This window comes from Hippoglossus hippoglossus, chromosome 9, assembly GCF_009819705.1.
Source record: "Hippoglossus hippoglossus isolate fHipHip1 chromosome 9, fHipHip1.pri, whole genome shotgun sequence".
Classification (NCBI taxonomy): domain Eukaryota; kingdom Metazoa; phylum Chordata; class Actinopteri; order Pleuronectiformes; family Pleuronectidae; genus Hippoglossus; species Hippoglossus hippoglossus.
In genome coordinates, this window is record NC_047159.1 from 25,963,990 (window position 1) to 25,984,719 (window position 20,730).

Genomic DNA, 20,730 nt, shown 5'->3' on the forward strand with positions numbered 1-20,730 from the left:
CTGATATACAAGCACAACTTCTCGCTACACAGGTATCTAATATGGAATAATAGAGACATTCTGTTCAAGAACAAATCACTTTTCTTTGAGAGTTGGGTTCAGAATGAGATTCTGCGAATGGCTCCCTCGTTGTTAAAAAGTTGACTCACCAGCAACACCCTGGCTTGTATGTTTGTATGTTATTAGATACAACTCCATATATACTTGTTTCTTGTTTTGTTCCTTTTACAAAGGTAAAACAATGGTAAAGCACTAAATGAAAATGAATATAACAGTGCTATTTCAATTTAAATATAATGCAGCGTTCTAAAAATATATTTTAACATTTAATAACCCTACACATAGGTGGTGGTTTGAAGCTAATGCTACCTAGCCACCTTTTTGCTACCCTTTTTAGTTTTATCGGTAAATATTTAATTCATATACTTTTACGTTGGGATGGGGTAGATGGCAAGCTTCGGCATTAATTCATATGAATTGTTATCAGTAGTGCTGATCAGGGGCGCTGCTAAAAATGTTGGGCCCTATGGAAGAAAATGATATAATAATAAAATAATACATTTCCTTTTTCTTTAAGGTTTGGAAACTCATTTAAGCTGAATTCAATCAGCAGTCTTCTCCTGCACTGCCTTTGTTGGAACATAGTGTTTCTTGGTATAATGCCACCACATTTAGACCAGTGGAACATTGTTAAAATCATTGTGTGTCAGCACGTCACCCCATGTATGTTTTTAGGCTAGAGCATTCTAGGGACCAGTCAGATCTGTCAGAATGAAGGTGTGCATGTGGATCCAAAATGCAGAAACAAGTAAGATATCAAAAAGTCTCCTTTAATTAAGGTGAAGGTCATTTAATAAAAACGAATCCCCAAAACAGAAAAACACCGGAATCTAGAAAAGACTCAAACAAGGCTAAACTGAAAAACATAGAAACAATAAAAACAGGAACTCTACATCTTGTCATGACAGGACCCACATGTAAAACATTGATTCATAAAGCTGCGAGTGTTCAAGCCAACTAAAGTGATTTACTGGCCATTGCCTAATAAATAAAACCTGAAAAGTCAAACTTTGATTTTTAAAAATCTTTAACTGTTTTCTCAGTCATCATCTTCATCCTCTTCATCTGTCTCCTCCAACTCCTCCTGGGCAGCTTGCTCCTCTTCCAAAGTTTCTTTCAGCGCCAGTTCCTCCTCCGGTGTTGGGTCCAGTGCCTCTGTGATTTCTGGACCGCTGGGATATTCTCTCTGTGGTTGTGGTGGGACAGGTGGGCTGTACCCTTCCCCGACATACTTCAGACCCCATCCAATATAGATGTTCTCAAACTTCCTAAATTAAGAGACAGCAGATGGTTGTTTGTAAATTACAATATTGCTTTCAGTATACTGAGAAAACAGATTCAGAAAGTCAGAATATCCTGATCTTTTCACTTACTTTTCACTAGCATATGCAATTGCCCCCGGCCAGAGGTTAGAATGCAGCACATTTATTGCATACTGAGGGATGCGAGTGGAGGACAACCTTGAGCTCCAGGGAGGGGTGTTGAATATTTCTGAGACAAGATAAAGTTGGTGTTTGGATTATTGTGGAAAACAAGCTCTGTGATAAAACACAAGTTTATGATATTTACATGTTTTGCACAGCATGATAATCTTCACAAGTAGCCCCCATGAGTAGGGTATTTATCAGGTATTTACTGATGTATTTTATGTTGTAGAATTACAACATGAACATGTCTTGAGCTTGTGTTAACCACAGACCTTTTTTAAGACATCTAAACAAAAACCTTTGACTTTGGAGGGAGGGAAAGGGAAGTGCAAAAATGCGAAAACATAAATACGTGTTCTAGTGAGCATAATGTCACATAATGTTACTGACAAGAACATTTCTGAGGTTGGTTGAGAAGACGGAACAACAGTAAATGTTACAGTGTAAGCGTGAATACATCCAGTTCATTTAAAGGTTCAGTGTGTAGAATTTAGTGACATCTAGTGGGAAAGTTTCATGTTGCAGCTGAATACCCCCCCTCCTCCCCTTTCAAACATGAAAGAGAACCTGTGGTAGCCTTCAGTTGTCATAAAAAATCTAAAGGTGTTTAGTTTGTCCAGTCTGGGCTACTGTAAAAAAACATGGTGGCCTACTCCCAATGTAAATATAAAGAAGTTAAATATAAAGAACCCATTCTAGGGTAAAAAAAACAACAATTTGAACAATTTAGATGAAACACACTAGTGGAAACATTACAAGGATTATTTTAGATTCAGTTTCTGCCACTAAATCCCATTCACCTAAATCTTACACACTGAACCTAAGAAATTTGTCCAAGATGTGCATTGATATTTTACAGTTTAAAACACATCATGTAACAGTTTCAAACAGCCAAGCTGCTCTACTTGGCTGCATGATAAGAATAGAGCAGAGGTTAGCGGCATGCAGTGTATGGTTAAGTTTGTTAGAGGAACAAAAGGCACTTATTTTGATTGGGCAGTAACACTATACTGTTTCAATGTTAATAGGCTGAAAATGTTGTGACAATTGCATGTTGAAGCTGAAAGCACCATAGCAACCCTTATCTTTGATTGTTGTTAAATTCTAAAATTGTCATCAGATCACAATTTATACCCTCCTGACCCCTCTCTCTGGGTCCTACCAGCTGGACAGTCAGAGGACACTTATCACAGAGTGTGGTTCGGGATTTGCAATGTATTTTCAAGTATTTAAAAAACGTACCCCTTCCTAGTTTAGCAGAACAATGATCAAAGACAAAGACTGACCCTCATCTTGGGAAAGGGGAGTGAGCAGAGGGGGCCCAACTTCTGGCTCAGGTTCATCAGCCTCCTCTTCTTTCTCCTCAGCCTCTCCTTCCTCAATCGAGTCCTCTGGTTCCACGGTCATGTTCATCCAAGTACAACGGCCCTGAAACAGTTCACATTCACATGTTAAATAAGCATACACATACAACAGCTGAGAGAATGGTACTTGCTTTCAAGAACTTGCTTTGATCAGACTAGTACCTGCGGCAGGATGTGCTTAACATGATGCACCCAGTTGGACAGAGACTGAGCCATCTTAGCAGCTGGAATGCCTTCAAAATCAGGATTCACTTCATAGCTGTCTCGTGGTTCCTCATCTTCCTCATCACTTTCGTCCTCCACAGTCTGGAAGAAGCCCCGGGGGCTGACCTGTGTGGCAGCAGAGATCCGAGCAATCTGTGCTCTCAGGTAGTTGGCTTCATTCCCAGGAAAAGGTGGGTAGCTGTTAATCGGTGAGTCCAGCTTCCCAGTGAAGAATTTAGGGATCTGGCGAGCAACAACGATCTGGACAGGACTGACTGACGGCAGCTTTACCCAAGGAAGACCAGGCACTTTACAAACATAGTAAACAAACTTGTTAACGCCTGTTCCTATGGGCTCCTTCGGCAACACTGGTGGGGGTTTATATGTCGACTGAGGAAGAGGATCCATCTGAAAATATAACCATCAAAAGACCAGAAAGATTAATATCATTTCTTTATCTTCAAAATAAAGTTTTTTGTGAAAATCTGTGTAAAGATTCAAAGCAGAAAACATTCTGTATGAGTAAAACTCAAAGTTCCTACACTGTGTGTGATACAAGTATGAAAGTTAACCCCTATCTTTAAACCTGATTCTGATTGGACAATGACATTCTAGCAATCAATAATAATTTAGGTCAAAAACAGAAAGGCCTCTGACTAAAATATGAACAAATATATATTTAATGTCCTCGTCCTCTCTGCACTTAAGGCAGATACTCTCAGAGAATTAATGAGGATTTTCTGGTACATTGATTGGCTACGTTCCAATTCCTCACCTCATTTTCGTCATGCTCCTGAGTCTTTGCCTCTCTCTCATTTTCCTCAGAGATCTGCTCTTCTTCCTCCTCCCCCTCTCTGCACTCAGTTTCAGCAACAATATAGTTGCTCTCTAATCCCAGAATCTTCCCCCACAGTCTGCAGCGCAGGAGCTCCTGCGACTCAACAAGCTGCTTGAGCGCGAGAAAAATCATCTGCATCTCCTTTCTGCCCAGACCCACTCCAGCCTGCTCCAGGTAGAAGCCGATCTCATTCAAATTAGGAAGAGGGTAACCCTCCTGGTGAAGACAAATAACCACTGTCACAATATGAATATTTAGCTTCATATATATATCAGTTACATTAACAAAATATTCTTCTCATATATTTTCAGGTGAAAATGAAAGTTTCTGCCACCTGCCACCAATGAAAGTATGTAACATGGTGTCATTGGATGTCTAAAAAACGGTTACAAATTAAATTAAATTCCATTTCACCATCATACCGCTAAGACAAATGGACAATTTAGTTGTATGTAGCCCATACCAGCTCATCCTCCTGCTCACTGTCCTCTGGCTGACGAAAAAGATGAAGTTGCTGTTCAGCCAGCAGCTCAGCAGCTGTAGTGTGTGGCAGGTCTCGCAGGGTGCTTTGCTTGTCTTCAAACAAAGCCCGCTTCAAGTCACGACTCATATCCTCGATCACGTCCACCACATCCTGTGGCTGCTCATCCATCACCTTTATTAGTAACCGGGTCAGGTGGTCATAGCTGGAACATAAAAGAACGACACCAGTTCCTGAGCATTGGATCATCCATTGGTCATTAAAGAGAATAAGCGCACAGAAATTATATTCTCACATATAATTGACCTTTTCCTCAGAGAGTGGTATTCTGTATGTTTACTGTATTTACATTACTCTCTCTCTGTTAGTGTTTGTTGTAAAACTGAGTAAACAATTATATATATTTGCATTCATAGCTGTAGCTCAGCTAGTGCACAGGTTTTCACTCATTTCAATTTCCAGTTCAGTGAGAGTGTTGCTTCATACTGACGTCACTGTGCAAAATCAGTGGATCTGATTTACTGCTGACAACCACCACTTTGTGTGCAGCAGGTTTCCTGGTTTATCAGAACACCTCTACTGAGAAAAACCTTTAACACTGTACAACTAGGTAACTTGATTAATTGACAAGTAAATCAATAGAAAATAATCTTTTGAAAACAGACTAAATGTTTACATTGTTTAATAGGGTATTTGCTGTTGTTTCTCAGATGTGAGGCTCTCTGTTGTCAATGCTGAACACAGTTATCCAGATTACTGTAGAGGAGGGAGTAACCCTGCCTCTTGGAAATGGCTGTTAAATGAAGCCGAACTTTTAACTACATCAGAATTTGAATTACATAGTTGGCAGTTGTTCAGGTATGGAAATGTATGTTTTTGGGAGCCACAACAACTTCTACAGTTTTGAATCTTGCTAATGGGCTAGTACAGTTGTTTACATGAACTTCACAGATTCTAGCAAACATGAGCTAACACCAGGACACACGGTACTTACAGGTTCAGGCCGCTCTTCGTGCTCTGTTTCAACATCATAGTCTTTAACATGGCAGCTTCCTGCAGCGTGTGCTCATGGCTGCTGTTCTGCTTTCTCTCCATCCTTCACTCACTGCGTTTCTTTCACTTGTTTCTGGAACTATTTCTTGTGTCGGCCACGAACACTGGAAAACAGCAAGACAGCGTAGAGTCAAACCTCCCTGGTCACACTTCACTAATATGGGGATGATTTTGACGTAATGGAATGATCACAAGTAAGGCCATAGAAGTTAATTGCAGTATGGTGATTGTTATATTGTCTTAGATTTTTATATTTATTTGCTATATCTATTACCCATGTTTAAGCAATATTTGGCCCATGACCCCTATGACTCTGCATTATTTTTTTTACCAGTTCTGGGTGTTTAAAATCCACTTCTTTTTGAAGTACCTTATTCCTCTTGCCAAAAAGTAATTCCAGCTCCTTGTTTCTGAATAAAACAATTTTTCTGCTTGAGAGTTATATTTGATAGATTTGGATGAATCTCTGTTCGGGTTCTTCTTCTTGGCTCTTCAGTTCGTTTTATTAGCAGGCTCACCCAGTCCTTTAAACCTTCTGAAATCCCTTTTTTTTCTTTTTTCCTGTAATTTGTTTCCTTAGATTTTAATAATTGCCTTTAATGTCTTTGATGTCTTTAATGGATAAGCCTAACCCTAACCCTAAATTGGATGGGCCCAGTAATATATTTAATTAAATCTCTGTTGTTGTGCAATAGTAGGTAGACTTGATGTTGGCTAATTATTAATAATCATAAAATATGATTATTAAAATAATACAATTATTTATTAAAAATAATACAATTATTTATTAAAAATAATACAATTATTTATTAAAAACGATAAAGTTATCAATTAAGAATAATAAAATCTGTAATTATAATTTATCAAAGACAGGGCACCACCCTGGTATCAGGGACCAACAATCAATCTGTAAAGATCAGTCTCATAAAATCTCAATATTTACTATTAATGATTATAAAATGAACAGTGAAGGTTTAAGTTCAAGCACTGGCTATCATGCTCCAGCTGTATTCACATACATATGCACAAATAATCACAAAATACTGGTACTTTAAATACAATAGAATTTATTAAAGATAATAACATCAATGTTAATTAATGACTATTATCGTAACAAGAATCCACTATATCAAAGATCACAACACTAGCACTTAACACGATTTATAACACACATGCAATACCTGTGTGTAGGTCTGTGTGTGTGTGTGTGTGTGTGTGTGTGTGTGTGTCACGTCAATTTAATTCATTTCAATTTTATTTGTATAGCGCCAAATCATAACATACATCATCTCAAGGCACTTTACATAGTAAGGTCAAGACCAATCAGCAAGTACAGTGAGAGGCACAGTGATCTTTAGATTTTCCCACATCACCGCTTCTCAAAATAAGTCTGTATGGACATGAGTGTGTTTGGATGTATTTCATTCCTGAGCAGGCCCAAGAATTGCCACTGAAAGCATTTTTCATATTTTGAATAGTTAATAACATTTAGCTACTTTAAATTCCCCATGTATGTAATGTTTGTGGTGGCAATTTCTGTGAATCAAGCACAAAGTCAAACACTTGTCTTTCCGTAAATTTAATCCAACATCTGCAGATGGACTCACAGTACACATCACCTGAATGACATATACAAATGAGCAAAGAACAGACATGAGAGTTGTGTTTTTATAACCCATAGCCCCCTCCCATTGGGTATTTATTACCTCCTGATGGCTTATCAGGGTGGGAGCTATCCTGCCTTCATGTCTCTGTAGAAGACCCCTGGAGTGAGACCCTAGATGCGAGATCCCAACCATTTGCTCAGAGACACCATAATGTTCAAGCTTCAAGAGGCCATAAATTTAAAGTCCCTGAGCAATAATCGTAAACCTAAAGTTGCCCTTTTAGATAAACAATCTGGTCAATCTTCCACATACACGTCTGTTCATGCAACATCACATACACAAAATTTCCATTACATGTTCCTCCTTGTCAGAATGAACATGCTCCTTTAAAAAAGTGCGAGAAACACTGAACAGCTGATGAAGCCAAACCAAAAGGTTGTTTCCAATCATGGCACAATATCAGAACAATTGAACAATCATGTCAGAGCAGGATGTGGTTGCACGCTGGTAAATAGTCAGTGTGGAGAGCAAAAGAGGCAGAACACATTGACCAAAATGCATGTAGTGGCCGTTTCACTTCGTTCCACATTACAAAAGCCACTTGTATTATGTCTGCGGAGTGTTTCTTGAGTTTGACTCATGTCCAACATATAGACCCCGCCCCGTTGTGAGAACCCAATGTCGACACAACTCCAGGAGGCAGGTAAAACTTGAAAAAGGGTTTATTTTCCGTTCCAGCACATTACAGACACACCTTTTAAACAATCCTTTATCGAATTGGCGATGCCGTCTTTCCAAACCTGTCACGATGTCCCAATTTCACGTTTCCACGTTATCACGATATCACGCTATCACGGTCAAAACTTATTTCTTAGCACTCAACAGACTCCACACTCACCACGATCTTTATGCGCCTCAATAACCACCACGCGCATGTGCGATGAACCGCATTACAGCCTCATCAACTGTCGCAAACAAGCCGCAAAAAAGCGCCCAGAATATAATTGAATATAGCAGACACACTATACAAAATATATTTTAACTGTATAAAACTAAAACTACAAACCTGGATAATATAAGAAAATATCAAACCAACATTAATATTTAACTACACACACGCAGGCTGCATGGTGGCTCTTACATTTCCGGCCCCTAATTATAAGGCAGGATAGCTTTATAATTATTTACAGGCAACATAGTCATAAGAGCCATATTAACACCGAAATAACTTCAACAAAACAAGACATATTTTTTATGTACACTTTGTATGTGCACAAGAGGAAGTAATCCGTCTTCACCCCGTAATGGAGATTAAAAAGTTCAACAGTCACTTTCTCCTTTCAGTTGCCGGGTAGCAATACGCCTACACCCCTACACTGTACACGACTGCATTCACTCTAAGTGTCCACGTCACATATGAGGCAGAGCTTATCCACGGGCCTCTCCAAGGTCCTGAACTTGGTTTTGACTAGTACTCGTCGAACTAGTCCCTTATCGTCTGATATGGTTTGTACGACTCTACCCAGAAGCCAAGAGCTCTGGGGGGCATTGTCATCCAGGATCATCACAATTTGTCCTGGTTCCATATTTTCTTGACACTATTCCACTTTTGGCGTTCTTGTAGGCTGGGTAGATATTCACGCACCCACCTTCTCCAAAACAGGTCTGCGAGGTACTGAGTTTGCTTCCATCTGCGTACAATGAAAACTCTTAAAAAAGTATCACTGTTTGTGTTTTGTTTGGAGAAATGTTGGACTCGTCTGATAAAGGAAAATAGTCGGTGTACAGTGTCTCCATTTGAAGCCCCAACATATTGCCTGGTGCCCCCCAGAGGCTTATTTACGGACTATAGCCGATGGGCTCCGAGATTGTTCTTAAATAGACTAGCTTTACATTACATTACATTACATTACATTTCATTTCATTTAGCTGACGCTTTTATCCAAAGCGACTTACAGTAAGTGCATTCAACCATGAGGGTACAAACCCAGAACAACAAGAATCAACAAATTCAAGTGCAATTTTCTTCAAGAAAGCCAAACTACAAAGTGCTATAGGTAAGTGCCATATAACTGCTACTAAATCGCTAGTTTTTAAAATATTTTTATTCAAGGTATAGTCGGAAGAGATGTGTTTTTAGTTTGCGGCGGAAGATGTATAGACTTTCTGCTGTCCTGATGTCGTTGAGGAGCTTGTTCCACCATTTAGGAGCCAGGACAGCAAACAGTTGTCATATTGTTGAGTGATTAGCTAGCAGTGAGGGAGCAACAAGCCGATTGGCAGATGCAGAGTGGAGTGAATGGGCTGGGTTATAAGGTTTGACCATGTCCTGGATGTAGACTGGACCCGATCCGTGTTGTTGCATTAACATTGGCAGTAAGGGAGAGTTGACTGTCGAGTGTCAGACCCAGGTTCCTAGCAGTCTGGGTGGGGGCTAACATGGAGTTGTCAAAAGTAATAGTCAAGTCATGGGTGGAAGAGCCTTTCCCTGGAAGGAAAAGTATTTCAGTCTTAAAAAGGTTAATTTGTGTGCGGACATCCACTGAGAGATGTCAGTCAGACAGCCAGAGGTTCGTGCTGCTACCTGTGTTTCAGATTGGGGAAAAGAGAGGATTAGTTGGGTGTCATCAGCATAGCTATGGTAGGAAAAGCCATGTGAATGACAGAGCCGAGAGAGTTGGTGTACAGAGAGAAGCGGAGGGGACCCAGGACGGAACCTTGAGGGACACCCAGTAGTGAGAGGACAAGGTTCAGACACAGATCCTCTCCAAGTTACCCGGTAAGTGTGGTCGTTGAGGTAGGATGAGAGCAGGGAGAGAGCAGAGCCTCAGACACCCAGGTCCTGAAGGGAGGAAATAAGAATCTGGTGGTTCACTGTGTCAAATGCAGCAGAATGGTCTAGAAGGATAAGGACAGAGGAGGGAGAGGCTGCTCTAGCAGTGTGAAGTTGACCAGAGACAGCAAGGAGGGCAGTCTCAGTTGAGTGTCCTGCCTTGAAACCAGACTGGTGAGGATCAAGAAGGTTGTTATGGTGGCGATAGGAGGAGAGTTGATAAAAGATAGCTCGCTCGAGAGTTTTGGAAAGAAAGGGAAGAAGAGAGACAGGTCTGTAGTTGTTTACTTCAGACGGGTTGAGGGTGGGTTTATTCAGGAGAGGGTTTACTCTTGCCTCCTTCGGGGGGTTAGGGAAACAGCCAGTTGGCAGGAAAGTGTTGATAAGATGGGTGAGAAAAGGAAGAAGGTCAGGAGCAATAGACTGGAGAATGTGAGATGGGATGGGGTCAAGGGGGCAGGTGGTCGGGTGGGTGGAGGTTACCAAGGTAAAAACTTGATTGGGAGACAGTGGGGTGAAAGAGGAAAGTGAAGGGGATGAAGATGAAGTAGATGGAAATGTAGTTATACAAGGTGGATTTGAAAATGAGGAGCGTATGCCATCTATCTTTTTTGTAAAGTAGTTGACAAAGTGGCTGAGAAAGAGGAGAGAAGAGATTGATAAGTGAGCAGGTCGTCAGGGTGTTTAGTTTTTTGCTATTTCCTTTCTGATGCTCGCATAGTGGCTCTGTCGGCGCGCACCGAGTCAGACAACCAAAGGAGCTGGGGAGGACTTGCGGACCTGTCGTGACGTAAGAGGACAGAGACAATCAAAAGAGGAGGACAGAGTAGAAAGGAGAGTGTCTATGGCAGAGTTAGGATGCATGAGTGAGAAAGAGTCAGTTGAAGGGAGGGCTGATAAAACAGCATCGGCCAGAGAGGAGGGAGAGAGGGAGTGAATGTTGCAACGGACAGGTACAGAGTTTGTTGATGTTGTAGGGTTGTTAGTTTGAGAGAGTGGGAGAGAGTAAGAGATAAAGAAGTGGTCAGAGACATTAAGTGGGGTTACAGTGAGGTTAGATGTAGAGCAGTATCTGGTGAAAATATAGTCAAGGTGGTTACCAGCTTTGTGAGTAGGAGAGGAAGGACTGAGTGAGAGAGCAAAGGAAGAAAGTAAAAGTAGTAGGCCAGATGACTTCTCTGTCTGGAAGTTGAAGTCACCCAGAAGGACAAGTTCAGGGCCATTTTCTGGGCTGTTCGATAGGAGGACGTCTAATTCTTCCAAGAAATCTCCCAAAGGACCTGGTGGACCGTAGAGAACAATAATTGTTTATTGTACTGGATGAGTAACTGTCACAGCATGAAATTCAAAAGACAGTGGGGTAAAATGTGGCCGCGGGTAGAGAGAAAAACTCCATTTGGGGGTGATGAGTAAACCTGTACCACCACCTACTGGGGGGGTGGGGGGTGGTAGGTCAGTGAGAGTGAGGGCAAAGAAGTCAAGCGATTGCTGGGTAGCAAAGCCAGAGATGAAGTCTGTCTTACGGGTAGCTGACTGGCAGTTCCAGAGGCCCCCTGTGACAAGGTCTTGGGTATGTGTGGAACGGGTGGGATAGATAAGAGAGGAAAGGTTACGGTATTGGTGTGAACGGGTGCGAGGCCTATAGTATCTACGAGTAGATATGCGAACAGGGACGGAAAGTAAACACATATTCAAATAACAGGAAACAGAGCAGCGTTATACTCAGCCTCCCCGAAGACTCCAACGAAAGACTCCTTTGTCTTTATCCTCCTAGTCTTCACAGACGCTCAAGCTCACGCTTCAAACAATTCCTGGTTTTAACACCAGAATTGACGATGGTTGGCTACAGCTGTGCTGACCACGGATCATGAGTCAATCAGGCACCAAGTGGTAATGGCCCAGCAATAGAAACTCAGCAGAGTTCAACACAAGAGACACTTGCCACCTTAATCAGTGAAGAGGTGAGTTTCACAAAATCTCCTAATTTGCCAAAAACTGATTATGGCCAAAGTTTATTTGCCTCACAGGTAGAAAGTAAAATAGAACTTAGTCCTTAACAGAATTGGAATAAAAGTCAAGCACTTTAACTCTAACTGGTTCTCTTTAACTCTCGATCACTTGAGCGAAACAAAATCCTAGCTCATACAATTCAAGGTAAAACAAAACAGTACAGACTAGCAATCTAGTTAACCTAAGACAGCAGATACAATAGTAATATAGCAGAGACGCTTATTTAAAGAATATACTTAACCTAAATCCAAGTAGTCCAGTAGTATGAAACCCCAGAAGTCCAATGCACACTTTTGCTTCACACTTGTAAAGCTTTACTTTACAAGTCACCTTCACCCATTCAGACACACATGGATTCCTTCATTCACATTCATTTACGCAGAACAGCAGTCAGGGGCAATTAGGGTTTAGTGTATTGACACTTCAGGTTTCAGGAGCTGGAAGGAGCCGAACCGCCAAACTTCTGGTTCATGGACAACCAGTGTTTATCAGCCTTTTCCCTTAAAGATTAAATGTAGTTATCATTTATCAACTAGAATTGTTGAAAACTAATGTGGTTTTAATGTACAAATGGAATAAATTCAAATGTTTAATCACCACAGAACACAAAGGAGACCCTTTTTTTTTCGTATACCCCAAGCCTAAAAACCTAATCCAACCATTAAAAATTAAATCTGTGAGTTCTTAAATTAATCTTTAAGTGTTTATCCAAATCAGAACAAATCTGAGAGAAGAGAACTCAGGCAGCAGCTGATGTCCTACACAGAAGATTTTAATGAGACAGGCTCTATTCTCCTAATGGTGCACATATGTAATGTGCGAGACTGGTCAAAAATTCCTTCGCAAGCAGTACACCTGCAATAAAAAATGTTTCTGAGTAATAATCAGCATCCTCCTCCTCCAACCACACCATCTCAGCAGTGGAGCCTGGCTCCTTCCGGAACCAAGGTCAGTTGTTGGAGCTGGCTCTGAATGGGAACAGGATCCACCTTGTGACGGCTGACATGTTTAAGGGAACCGAGCATCTCCGCATTCTGTACCTGGCAGGAAATGACATCACACCCCGACTGGACTACACATTTGAGCAGATGTCTATAATGCTGTTATGTTTCATTTTCAGGAATTTAAATGGCAAACTCTACATACTCTACAATTACATAGCTATGCAAGATGTATTATCAGTGTCCTGCTCAGTGTACTGTATATGAAGCTTTGAACATCATGTAGCATTGTGTCCCTGTTGCAGTGTCTGCAGGAGCTCCATTTGCAGACATGTTAGCAGACCAGGCTCTAGCTGGCTTGACTTCTCTGACTCTGCTGGATCTGAGCAGGAATAATCTTCATACCATCGGCCCTGCATCCCTGCATCCCTGCGGCCTCTTGTCAGCCTGCAGGTGCTGTGCATCACAGGTGAGACCGGACATGTTATTGTACAAAGATGAAGGATGGTCCGCAGGAAAAACATATTTAGAGACAACTGACAGTCATGTCGGTCTTTTTACTTTTCTTAAACTTGCAAATTGATGTTTTTGCACAGTTTTATTAATAGAGTTAATATAACTACTTCTTAATTATCATGATAACCACCATGCTGTCACAATTTAGTTGTTAAATTAAAGCCATGTGGTTGATAAAGACGAAACAGTGATTATTTCAGTACATTGAAGACAGTTCTTGACTTTCGGGAAGAGTATGCGGTGGCAAGAAAGTGTAAGCTCTTTGGAATAACCTGGTTTACTGCATTAACTTCAATGTGATTTCATCCTCATTATAATGTGCTTCAGCGAATGATATAATAACATTACTAAATGGCATTTTTTGAATTAAAAAGGCCTGGTTGAGGTATATGACAGTGCATATGCAGGGATGATATTGGCCTTCCAATGCTTTTAATTTTGAATTATATATATACACCTCATTGTTTAGGGTCATTGTCCTTGTTAAGGTGGCTAGTACACAAGACTGAAAAACAGGGAGTTGAATGCAATGAAGAATTTATTTACAAACTGTTGAATAGTTGAAGATGAGTCTTTGGGCCAGGGTGTAGGGGGTGGGCTGAGGCAGAGACTTGATCAAGAGCTGGCTGAAGCAGGAGATCTAGCAGGGAGGAAGCAGGGCAGAGTGAATCCAGAAATCCGAGGTGGGGTGCAAAGAGGGTTCCAGATCAGGCAAGAGTGAGACGGAGGCAGGAGTGGACCAGGGACAGGCTGTAGGCATATGGACACAGGAATTACTACAAAAATCTTTAAAAAATGTTTTAAAGAGCTGGAACTTGAACTTGATTAACTGTTGATAAGATCTGGCAGTATGGTGGTATAGGGTTTTCTATGTAGAGGACTATTTAGAGAGATCATCAGCAAAAGAAAAAAAACGTTTTCGGACACCACTCATCACATTTTCTCTGCACAGTATTTACGGGATTGTCGCATGATTAAGACGTTGGCAGGTGGAAAATCCCACAGTAAATTGGAAATGTTTATTTTTCACTTAGTATTAATGCATATAGGTAAAAAAACACGTTGAATGATGACGTTTCAGTTTGCGCAGTGATGCTCAAAAGGTCGGGCGATTCCTGCTGCCCTCTCTCATCTCGCAGCTGCAAGCGCAATGCATGATGGTATATATTGCGCGGTTAGTGACCATTGGTCAAATACTTTTCACGATACATTGTGGGAAACAATGAGTGCACTATATAGGGTATGGAAAATGTCACGACAATCGTACAGCACTACTAAATGTTGAACTCACCAAATAGTGGAGTATATAGTGATTAGTGAGTGATTTCAGACACCGCCACAGAGCGGAGGGGCAGATTGCGATGGCATCCAAAACTGCATAACACTTTTATAGCCAAATTTGAAAGTGTAATAAAAACACATGCTGCATATCATCAGCATGTAAATGATAAGAGCCAATACGATTCCTTGCGAGATGGTTATCTTCTCTCAGCACATACAACACTCTTCATGGATTAGCATTTTCTTACCTGTCTTGATAATATGTTTTGCAACATCATACCCTCGATGATTCAATACAGTTGTAAAATATGAAAACCTCAAATTCTTTAAGGATCTTTTCCTATAACAACTGTCTCAGCACATGATTCTTTTTTTCTTTTTGCACAGCCTGATATTTATAGTTATCTTACAACATGCATTCCCTAGTTTTGATATATGTGTAATATTTAATATATTTAATATTTAAACAAGACTATGGAGTTTCCCTGCCCGAAACAGTGACTGACCAAATTCTAAAATACTGTACGTCAACTTCTTACATATCACTATGAGAGAACAAAAATGTTACAGAATAATAGCAAAGCATTGAAACAGTAGATTACTCTTTGATTTTACTTATTATTATATGTGGGGCTTTTGGTCTCAAGTTTTTACTGCTGTACAAGTCACAGTGTCTACACTACACACACACATCACAGCAAGATTTTCTTCTTCACCGGTTCAGTGGGCCTGCAGTTGGTGTTGTTGGTACACCACATCCTGCATTTCAGTTTTTACTTAAGGCACTAAACTGCTGATATTAGTGTGAATTGAGTGACATTCAACCACCCTGTGCAAAATGAACACTGGAGAAATAAATGGAGTTGATCCTCACTACTTACGTGGCCGGTTATCTCAGATGGTCAGAGCGTCGTGCTAATAACGCCAAGGTCATGGGTTCAAGCCCCATACTGGCCAGTTGTTTGTAACAGATGTAACAGATGCAAATGTGCAATCATTTACAAAAGCTTCTCTGCATTACAAAACATGGCAGAAAGAATACTCCAAAAAATATCTGACTTCATTTAAGATTTTTTTCACCATGTGTATACCAACAAAATATCTCAAAGACGCATCGTGAGTCGTTTACCACATCATACTGCACTTCCACTGTTGTTCACCCTGTGCAAAATGAACACTGGAGAAATAAATGGAGTTGATCCTCACTACTTACGTGGCCGGTTAGCTCAGATGGTCAGAGCGTGGTGCTAATAATGCCAAGGTCATGGGTGCAAGCCCCATACTGGCCAGTTGTCTGTAACAGATGCAATACCATTTCTCTGAATTATAGAAAATGTCAGAAACATTGCTCACTTGGTGAAATATCCAGCATAGAGTGACTTCTAACTGCACCAGTGTGTTTGTTCTCTCACTATTATTGCCAGTATCCCACCTGAGTTGTGAACAATAAGATGCTAGTTTAATGCACAAAGGGTCTTGAACTCTTAAGATATGGAGTAGATAGGCAACTTCATACTGTAAGATTTGTTTTGGTCTTAGTCAATTGTTGGTACACCACATGCTGCATTTCAGTTTTTTCTTAAGGCACTAAACTGCTGATATTAGTGTAAATTGGGTGACATTCAACCACGAAGGGACTCGAACCCTCAATCTTCTGATTCGAAGTCAGACGCCTTGTCCATTAGGCCACGCGGTCTTACTTTTCTCTTGTAAGGTTTAGCGGAGTGCAATGCAATCATTTACAAAAGCTTCTCTGAATTACAAAACATGGCAGAAAGATTGGTCCCAAAAATATCTGACTTCATTTAAGATTTTTTTTCACCATGTGTATGTGTGTGTGTACAATATATCTCAAAGACGCATGGTGAGTCGTTTACCACATCATACTGCACTTCCACTGTTGTTCACCCTGTGCAAAATGAACACTGGAGAAATAAATGGAGTTGATCCTCACTACTTACGTGGCCGGTTAGCTCAGATGGTCAGAGCGTGGTGCTAATAAGGTCATGGGTTCAAGCCCCATACTGGCCAGTTGTTTGTAACAGATGTAACAGATGCAAATGTGCAATCATTTACAAAAGCTTCTCTGAATTACAAAACATGGCAGAAAGATTGCTCCAAAAAATATCTGTCTTCATTTAAGATTTTTTTTCACCATGTGTATGTGTGTGTACAAAATATCTAAAAGACGCATGGTGAGTCGTTTACCACATCATACTGCACTTCCGCTGTTGTTCACCCTGTGCAAAATGAACACTGGAGACATAAATGGAGTTGATCCTCACTACTTACGTGGCTGGTTAGCTCAGATGGTCAGAGCGTGGTGCTAATAAAGCCAAGGTCATGGGTTCAAGCCCCATACTGGCCAGTTGATTGTAACAGATGCAATACCACTTCTCTGAATTATAGAAAATGTCAGAAACATTGCTCACTTGGTGAAATATCCAGCATGGAGTGACTTCTAACTGCACCAGTGTGTTTGTTCTCTCACTATTATTGCCAGTATCCCACCCGAGTTGTGAACAATAAGATGCTAGTTTAATGCACAATGGGTCTTGAACTCTTAAGATATGGAGTAGATAGGCAACTTCATACTGTAAGATTTGTTTTGGTTTTAGTCAATTGTTGGTGTTGTGGGTACACCACATGCTGCATTTCAGTTTTTACTCAAGGCACTAAACTGCTGATATTAGTGTAAATTGAGTGACATTCAACCACGAAAGGACTCGAATCCTCAATCTTCTGATTCGAAGTCAGACGCCTTGTCCATTAGGCCACGCGGTCTTACTTTTCTCTTCTAAGGTTTAGCGGAGTGCAATGCAATCATTTACAAAAGCTTCTCTGAATTACAAAACATGGCAGAAAGATTGCTCCAAAAAATATCTGACTTCATTTAATATTTTTTTTCACCATGTGTATGTGTGTGTGTAGAAAATATCTCAAAGACGCATGGTGAGTCGTTTACCACATCATACTGCACTTCCACTGTTGTTCACCCTGTGCAAAATGAACACTGGAGAAATAAATGGAGTTGATCCTCACTACTTACGTGGCCGGTTATCTCAGATGGTCAGAGCGTGGTGCTAATAACGCCAAGTTCATGGGTTCAAGCCCCATACTGGCCAGTTGTTTGTAACAGATGTAACAGATGCAAATGTGCAATCATTTAAAAAAGCTTTTCTGCACTACAAAACAAGTCAGAAAGATTGCTCTAAAAAATATCTAACTTCATTTAAGATTTCTTTTCACCATGTGTATGTGTGTGTACAAAATATCTCAAAGACGCATGGTGAGTCGTTTACCACATCATACTGCACTTCCACTGTTGTTCACCCTGTGCAAAATGAACACTGGAGAAATAAATGGAGTTGATCCTCACTACTTACGTGGCCGGTTAGCTCAGATGGTCAGAGCGTGGTGCTAATAACGCCAAGGTCATGGGTTCAAGCCCCATGACCTTGGCGTTATGTCCCCATGCAAAATGAACACTGGAGAAATAAATGGAGTTGATCCTCACTACTTACGTGGCCGGTTAGCTCAGATGGTCAGAGCGTGGTGCTAATAACGCCAAGGTCATGGGTTCAAGCCCCATACTGGCCAGTTGTTTGTAGCAGATGCAAATGTGCAATCATTTGTAAAAGGTTCTCTGAATTACAAAACATGGCAGAAAGATTGCTCCAAAAAATATCTGTATTCATTTAAGATTTTTTTTCACCATGTGTATGTGTGTGTGTACAAAATATCTCAAAGACGCATGGTGAGTCGTTTACCACATCATACTGCACTTCCACAGTTGTTCACCCTGTGCAAAATGAACACTGGAGAAATAAATGGAGTTGATCCTCACTACTTACGTGGCCGGTTAGCTCAGATGGTCAGAGCGTGGTGCTAATAACGCCAAGGTCATGGGTTCAAGCCCCATACTGGCCAGTTGTTTGTAACAGATGTAACAAATGCAAATGTGCAATCATTTACAAAAGGTTCTCTGAATTACAAAACATGGCAGAAAGATTGCTCTAAAAAATGTCTGTCTTCATTTAAGATTTGTTTTCACCATGTGTATGTGTGTGTACAAAATATCTCAAAGACGCATGGTGAGTCGTTTAACACATCATACTGCACTTCCACTGTTGTTCACCCTGTGCAAAATGAACACTGGAGAAATAAATGGAGTTGATCCTCACTACTTACGTGGCCGGTTAGCTCAGATGGTCAGAGCGTGGTGCTAATAACGCCAAGGTCATGGGTTCAAGCCCCATGACCTTGGCGTTATGTCCCCATGCAAAATTAACACTGGAGACATAAATGGAGTTGATCCTCACTACTTACGTGGCTGGTTAGCTCAGATGGTCAGAGCGTGGTGCTAATAACGCCAAGGTCATGGGTTCAATCCCCATACTGGCCAATTGTTTGTAACAGATGCAATACCATTTCTCTGAATTATAGAAAATGTCAGAAACATTGCTCACTTGGTGAAATATCCAGCATGGAGTGACTTCTAACTGCACCAGTGTGTTTGTTCTCTCACTATTATTGCCAGTATCCCACCCAAGTTGTGAACAATAAGATGCTAGTTTAATGCAGAAAGGGTCTTGAACTCTTGAGATAATTAATAGATAGGCAACTTCGTACTGTAAGATTTGTTTTGGGATTAGTCAATTGTTGGTGTTGTTGTTTCATTGTGTGTACACCACATCCTGCATTTCAGTTTTTACTTAAGGCACTAAACTGTTGATATTAGTGTAAATTGAGTGACATTCAACCACGAACGGACTCAAACCCTCAATCTTCTGATTCGAAGTCAGACGCCTTGTCCATTAGGCCACGCGGTCTTAGTTTTCTCTTCTAAGGTTTAGCGGAGTGCAATGCAATCATTTACAAAAGCTACTCTGAATTACAAAACATGGCAGAAAGATTGCTCCAAAAAATATCTGTCTTCATTTAAGATTTTTTTTCACCATGTGTATGTGTGTGTGTACAAAATATCTCAAAGACGCATGGTGAGTCGTTTACCACATCATACTGCACTTCCACAGTTGTTCACCCTGTGCAAAATGAACACTGGAGAAATAAATGGAGTTGATCCTCACTACTTACGTGGCCGGTTAGCTCAGATGGTCAGAGCGTGGTGCTAATAACGCCAAGGTCATGGGTTCAAGCCCCATACTGGCCAGTTGTTTGTAACAGATGCAAATGTGCAATCATTTAAAAAAGCTTTTCTGCATTACAAAACAAGTCAGAAAGATTGCTCCAAAAAATATCTAACTTCATTAAAGATTTTTTTTCACCATGTGTATGTGTGTGTACAAAATATCTCAAAGACGCATGGTGAGTCGTTTACCACATTATACTGCACTTCCACTGTTGTTCACCCTGTGCAAAATGAACACTGGATAAATAAATGGAGTTGATCCTCACTACTTACGTGGCCGGTTAGCTCAGATGGTCAGAGCGTGGTGCTAATAACGCCAAGGTCATGGGTTCAAGCCCCATACTGGCCAGTTGTTTGTAACAGATGTAACAAATGCAAATGTGCAATCATTTACAAAAGGTTCTCTGAATTACAAAACATGGCAGAAAGATTGCTCCAAAAAATGTCTGTCTTCATTTAAGATTTGTTTTCACCATGTGTATGTGTGTGTACAAAATATCTCAAAGACGCATGGTGAGTCGTTTACCACATCATACTGCACTTCCGCTGTTGTTCACCTTGTGCAAAATGAACACTGGAGAAATAAATGGAGTTGATCCTCACTACTTACGTGGCCAGTTAGCTCAGATGGTCAGAGCGTGCTGCTAATAACGCCAAGGTCATGGGTTCAAGCCCCATACTGGCCAGTTGTTTGTAACAGATGCAAATGTGCAATCATTTAAAAAAGCTTTTCTGCATTACAAAACAAGTCAGAAAGATTGCTCCAAAAAATATCTAACTTCATTAAAGATTTTTTTTCACCATGTGTATGTGTGTGTACAAAATATCTCAAAGACGCATGGTGAGTCGTTTACCACATCATACTGCACTTCCACTGTTGTTCACCCTGTGCAAAATGAACACTGGAGAAATAAATGGAGTTGATCCTCACTACTTACGTGGCCGGTTAGCTCAGATGGTCAG

The 20,730-nt window shown here is 40.7% G+C and overlaps 1 protein-coding gene and 2 non-coding genes across 3 annotated transcripts; 1 reads left to right on the plus strand and 2 right to left on the minus strand.

Annotated features, from left to right (window-relative positions):
* Nucleotides 1-809: 809 nt before the first annotated feature.
* LOC117767845 (radial spoke head protein 4 homolog A-like) lies at nt 810-5,831 on the minus strand. The gene is made up of 7 exons (XM_034595789.1): nt 5,369-5,831; nt 4,357-4,579; nt 3,831-4,109; nt 3,014-3,463; nt 2,774-2,915; nt 1,434-1,551; nt 810-1,328 (listed from the first exon to the last, which is right to left on the minus strand). The coding sequence occupies exons 1-7, from the start codon at nt 5,467-5,469 to the stop codon at nt 1,100-1,102; spliced, it is 1,542 nt and encodes a 513-aa protein (XP_034451680.1). The 5' UTR covers nt 5,470-5,831; the 3' UTR covers nt 810-1,099.
* Nucleotides 5,832-16,238: 10,407 nt separating this feature from the next.
* Nucleotides 16,239-16,311, minus strand: trnar-ucg. Its single transcript has one exon. It is a non-coding gene; the product is annotated as a tRNA-Arg (tRNA).
* A 2,635-nt stretch (nt 16,312-18,946) lies between these two features.
* Nucleotides 18,947-19,020, plus strand: trnai-aau. The gene has a single exon. It is a non-coding gene; the product is annotated as a tRNA-Ile (tRNA).
* The last annotated feature ends 1,710 nt before the right edge of the window (nt 19,021-20,730 follow it).

Excerpts from the sequence above, each read along its gene's own strand:
- LOC117767845 (XM_034595789.1), bottom strand. The coding sequence starts at position 5,469 with ATGGAGAGAAAGCAGAACAGCAGCCATGAGCACACGCTGCAGGAAGCT. Across the intron at positions 4,110-4,356 it reads GTGAGCAGGAGGATGAGCTG|GAGGGTTACCCTCTTCCTAA; the intron begins GTATGGGCTACA and ends TGTCTTCACCAG. Across the intron at positions 2,916-3,013 it reads TTAAGCACATCCTGCCGCAG|GGCCGTTGTACTTGGATGAA; the intron begins GTACTAGTCTGA and ends GAACTGTTTCAG.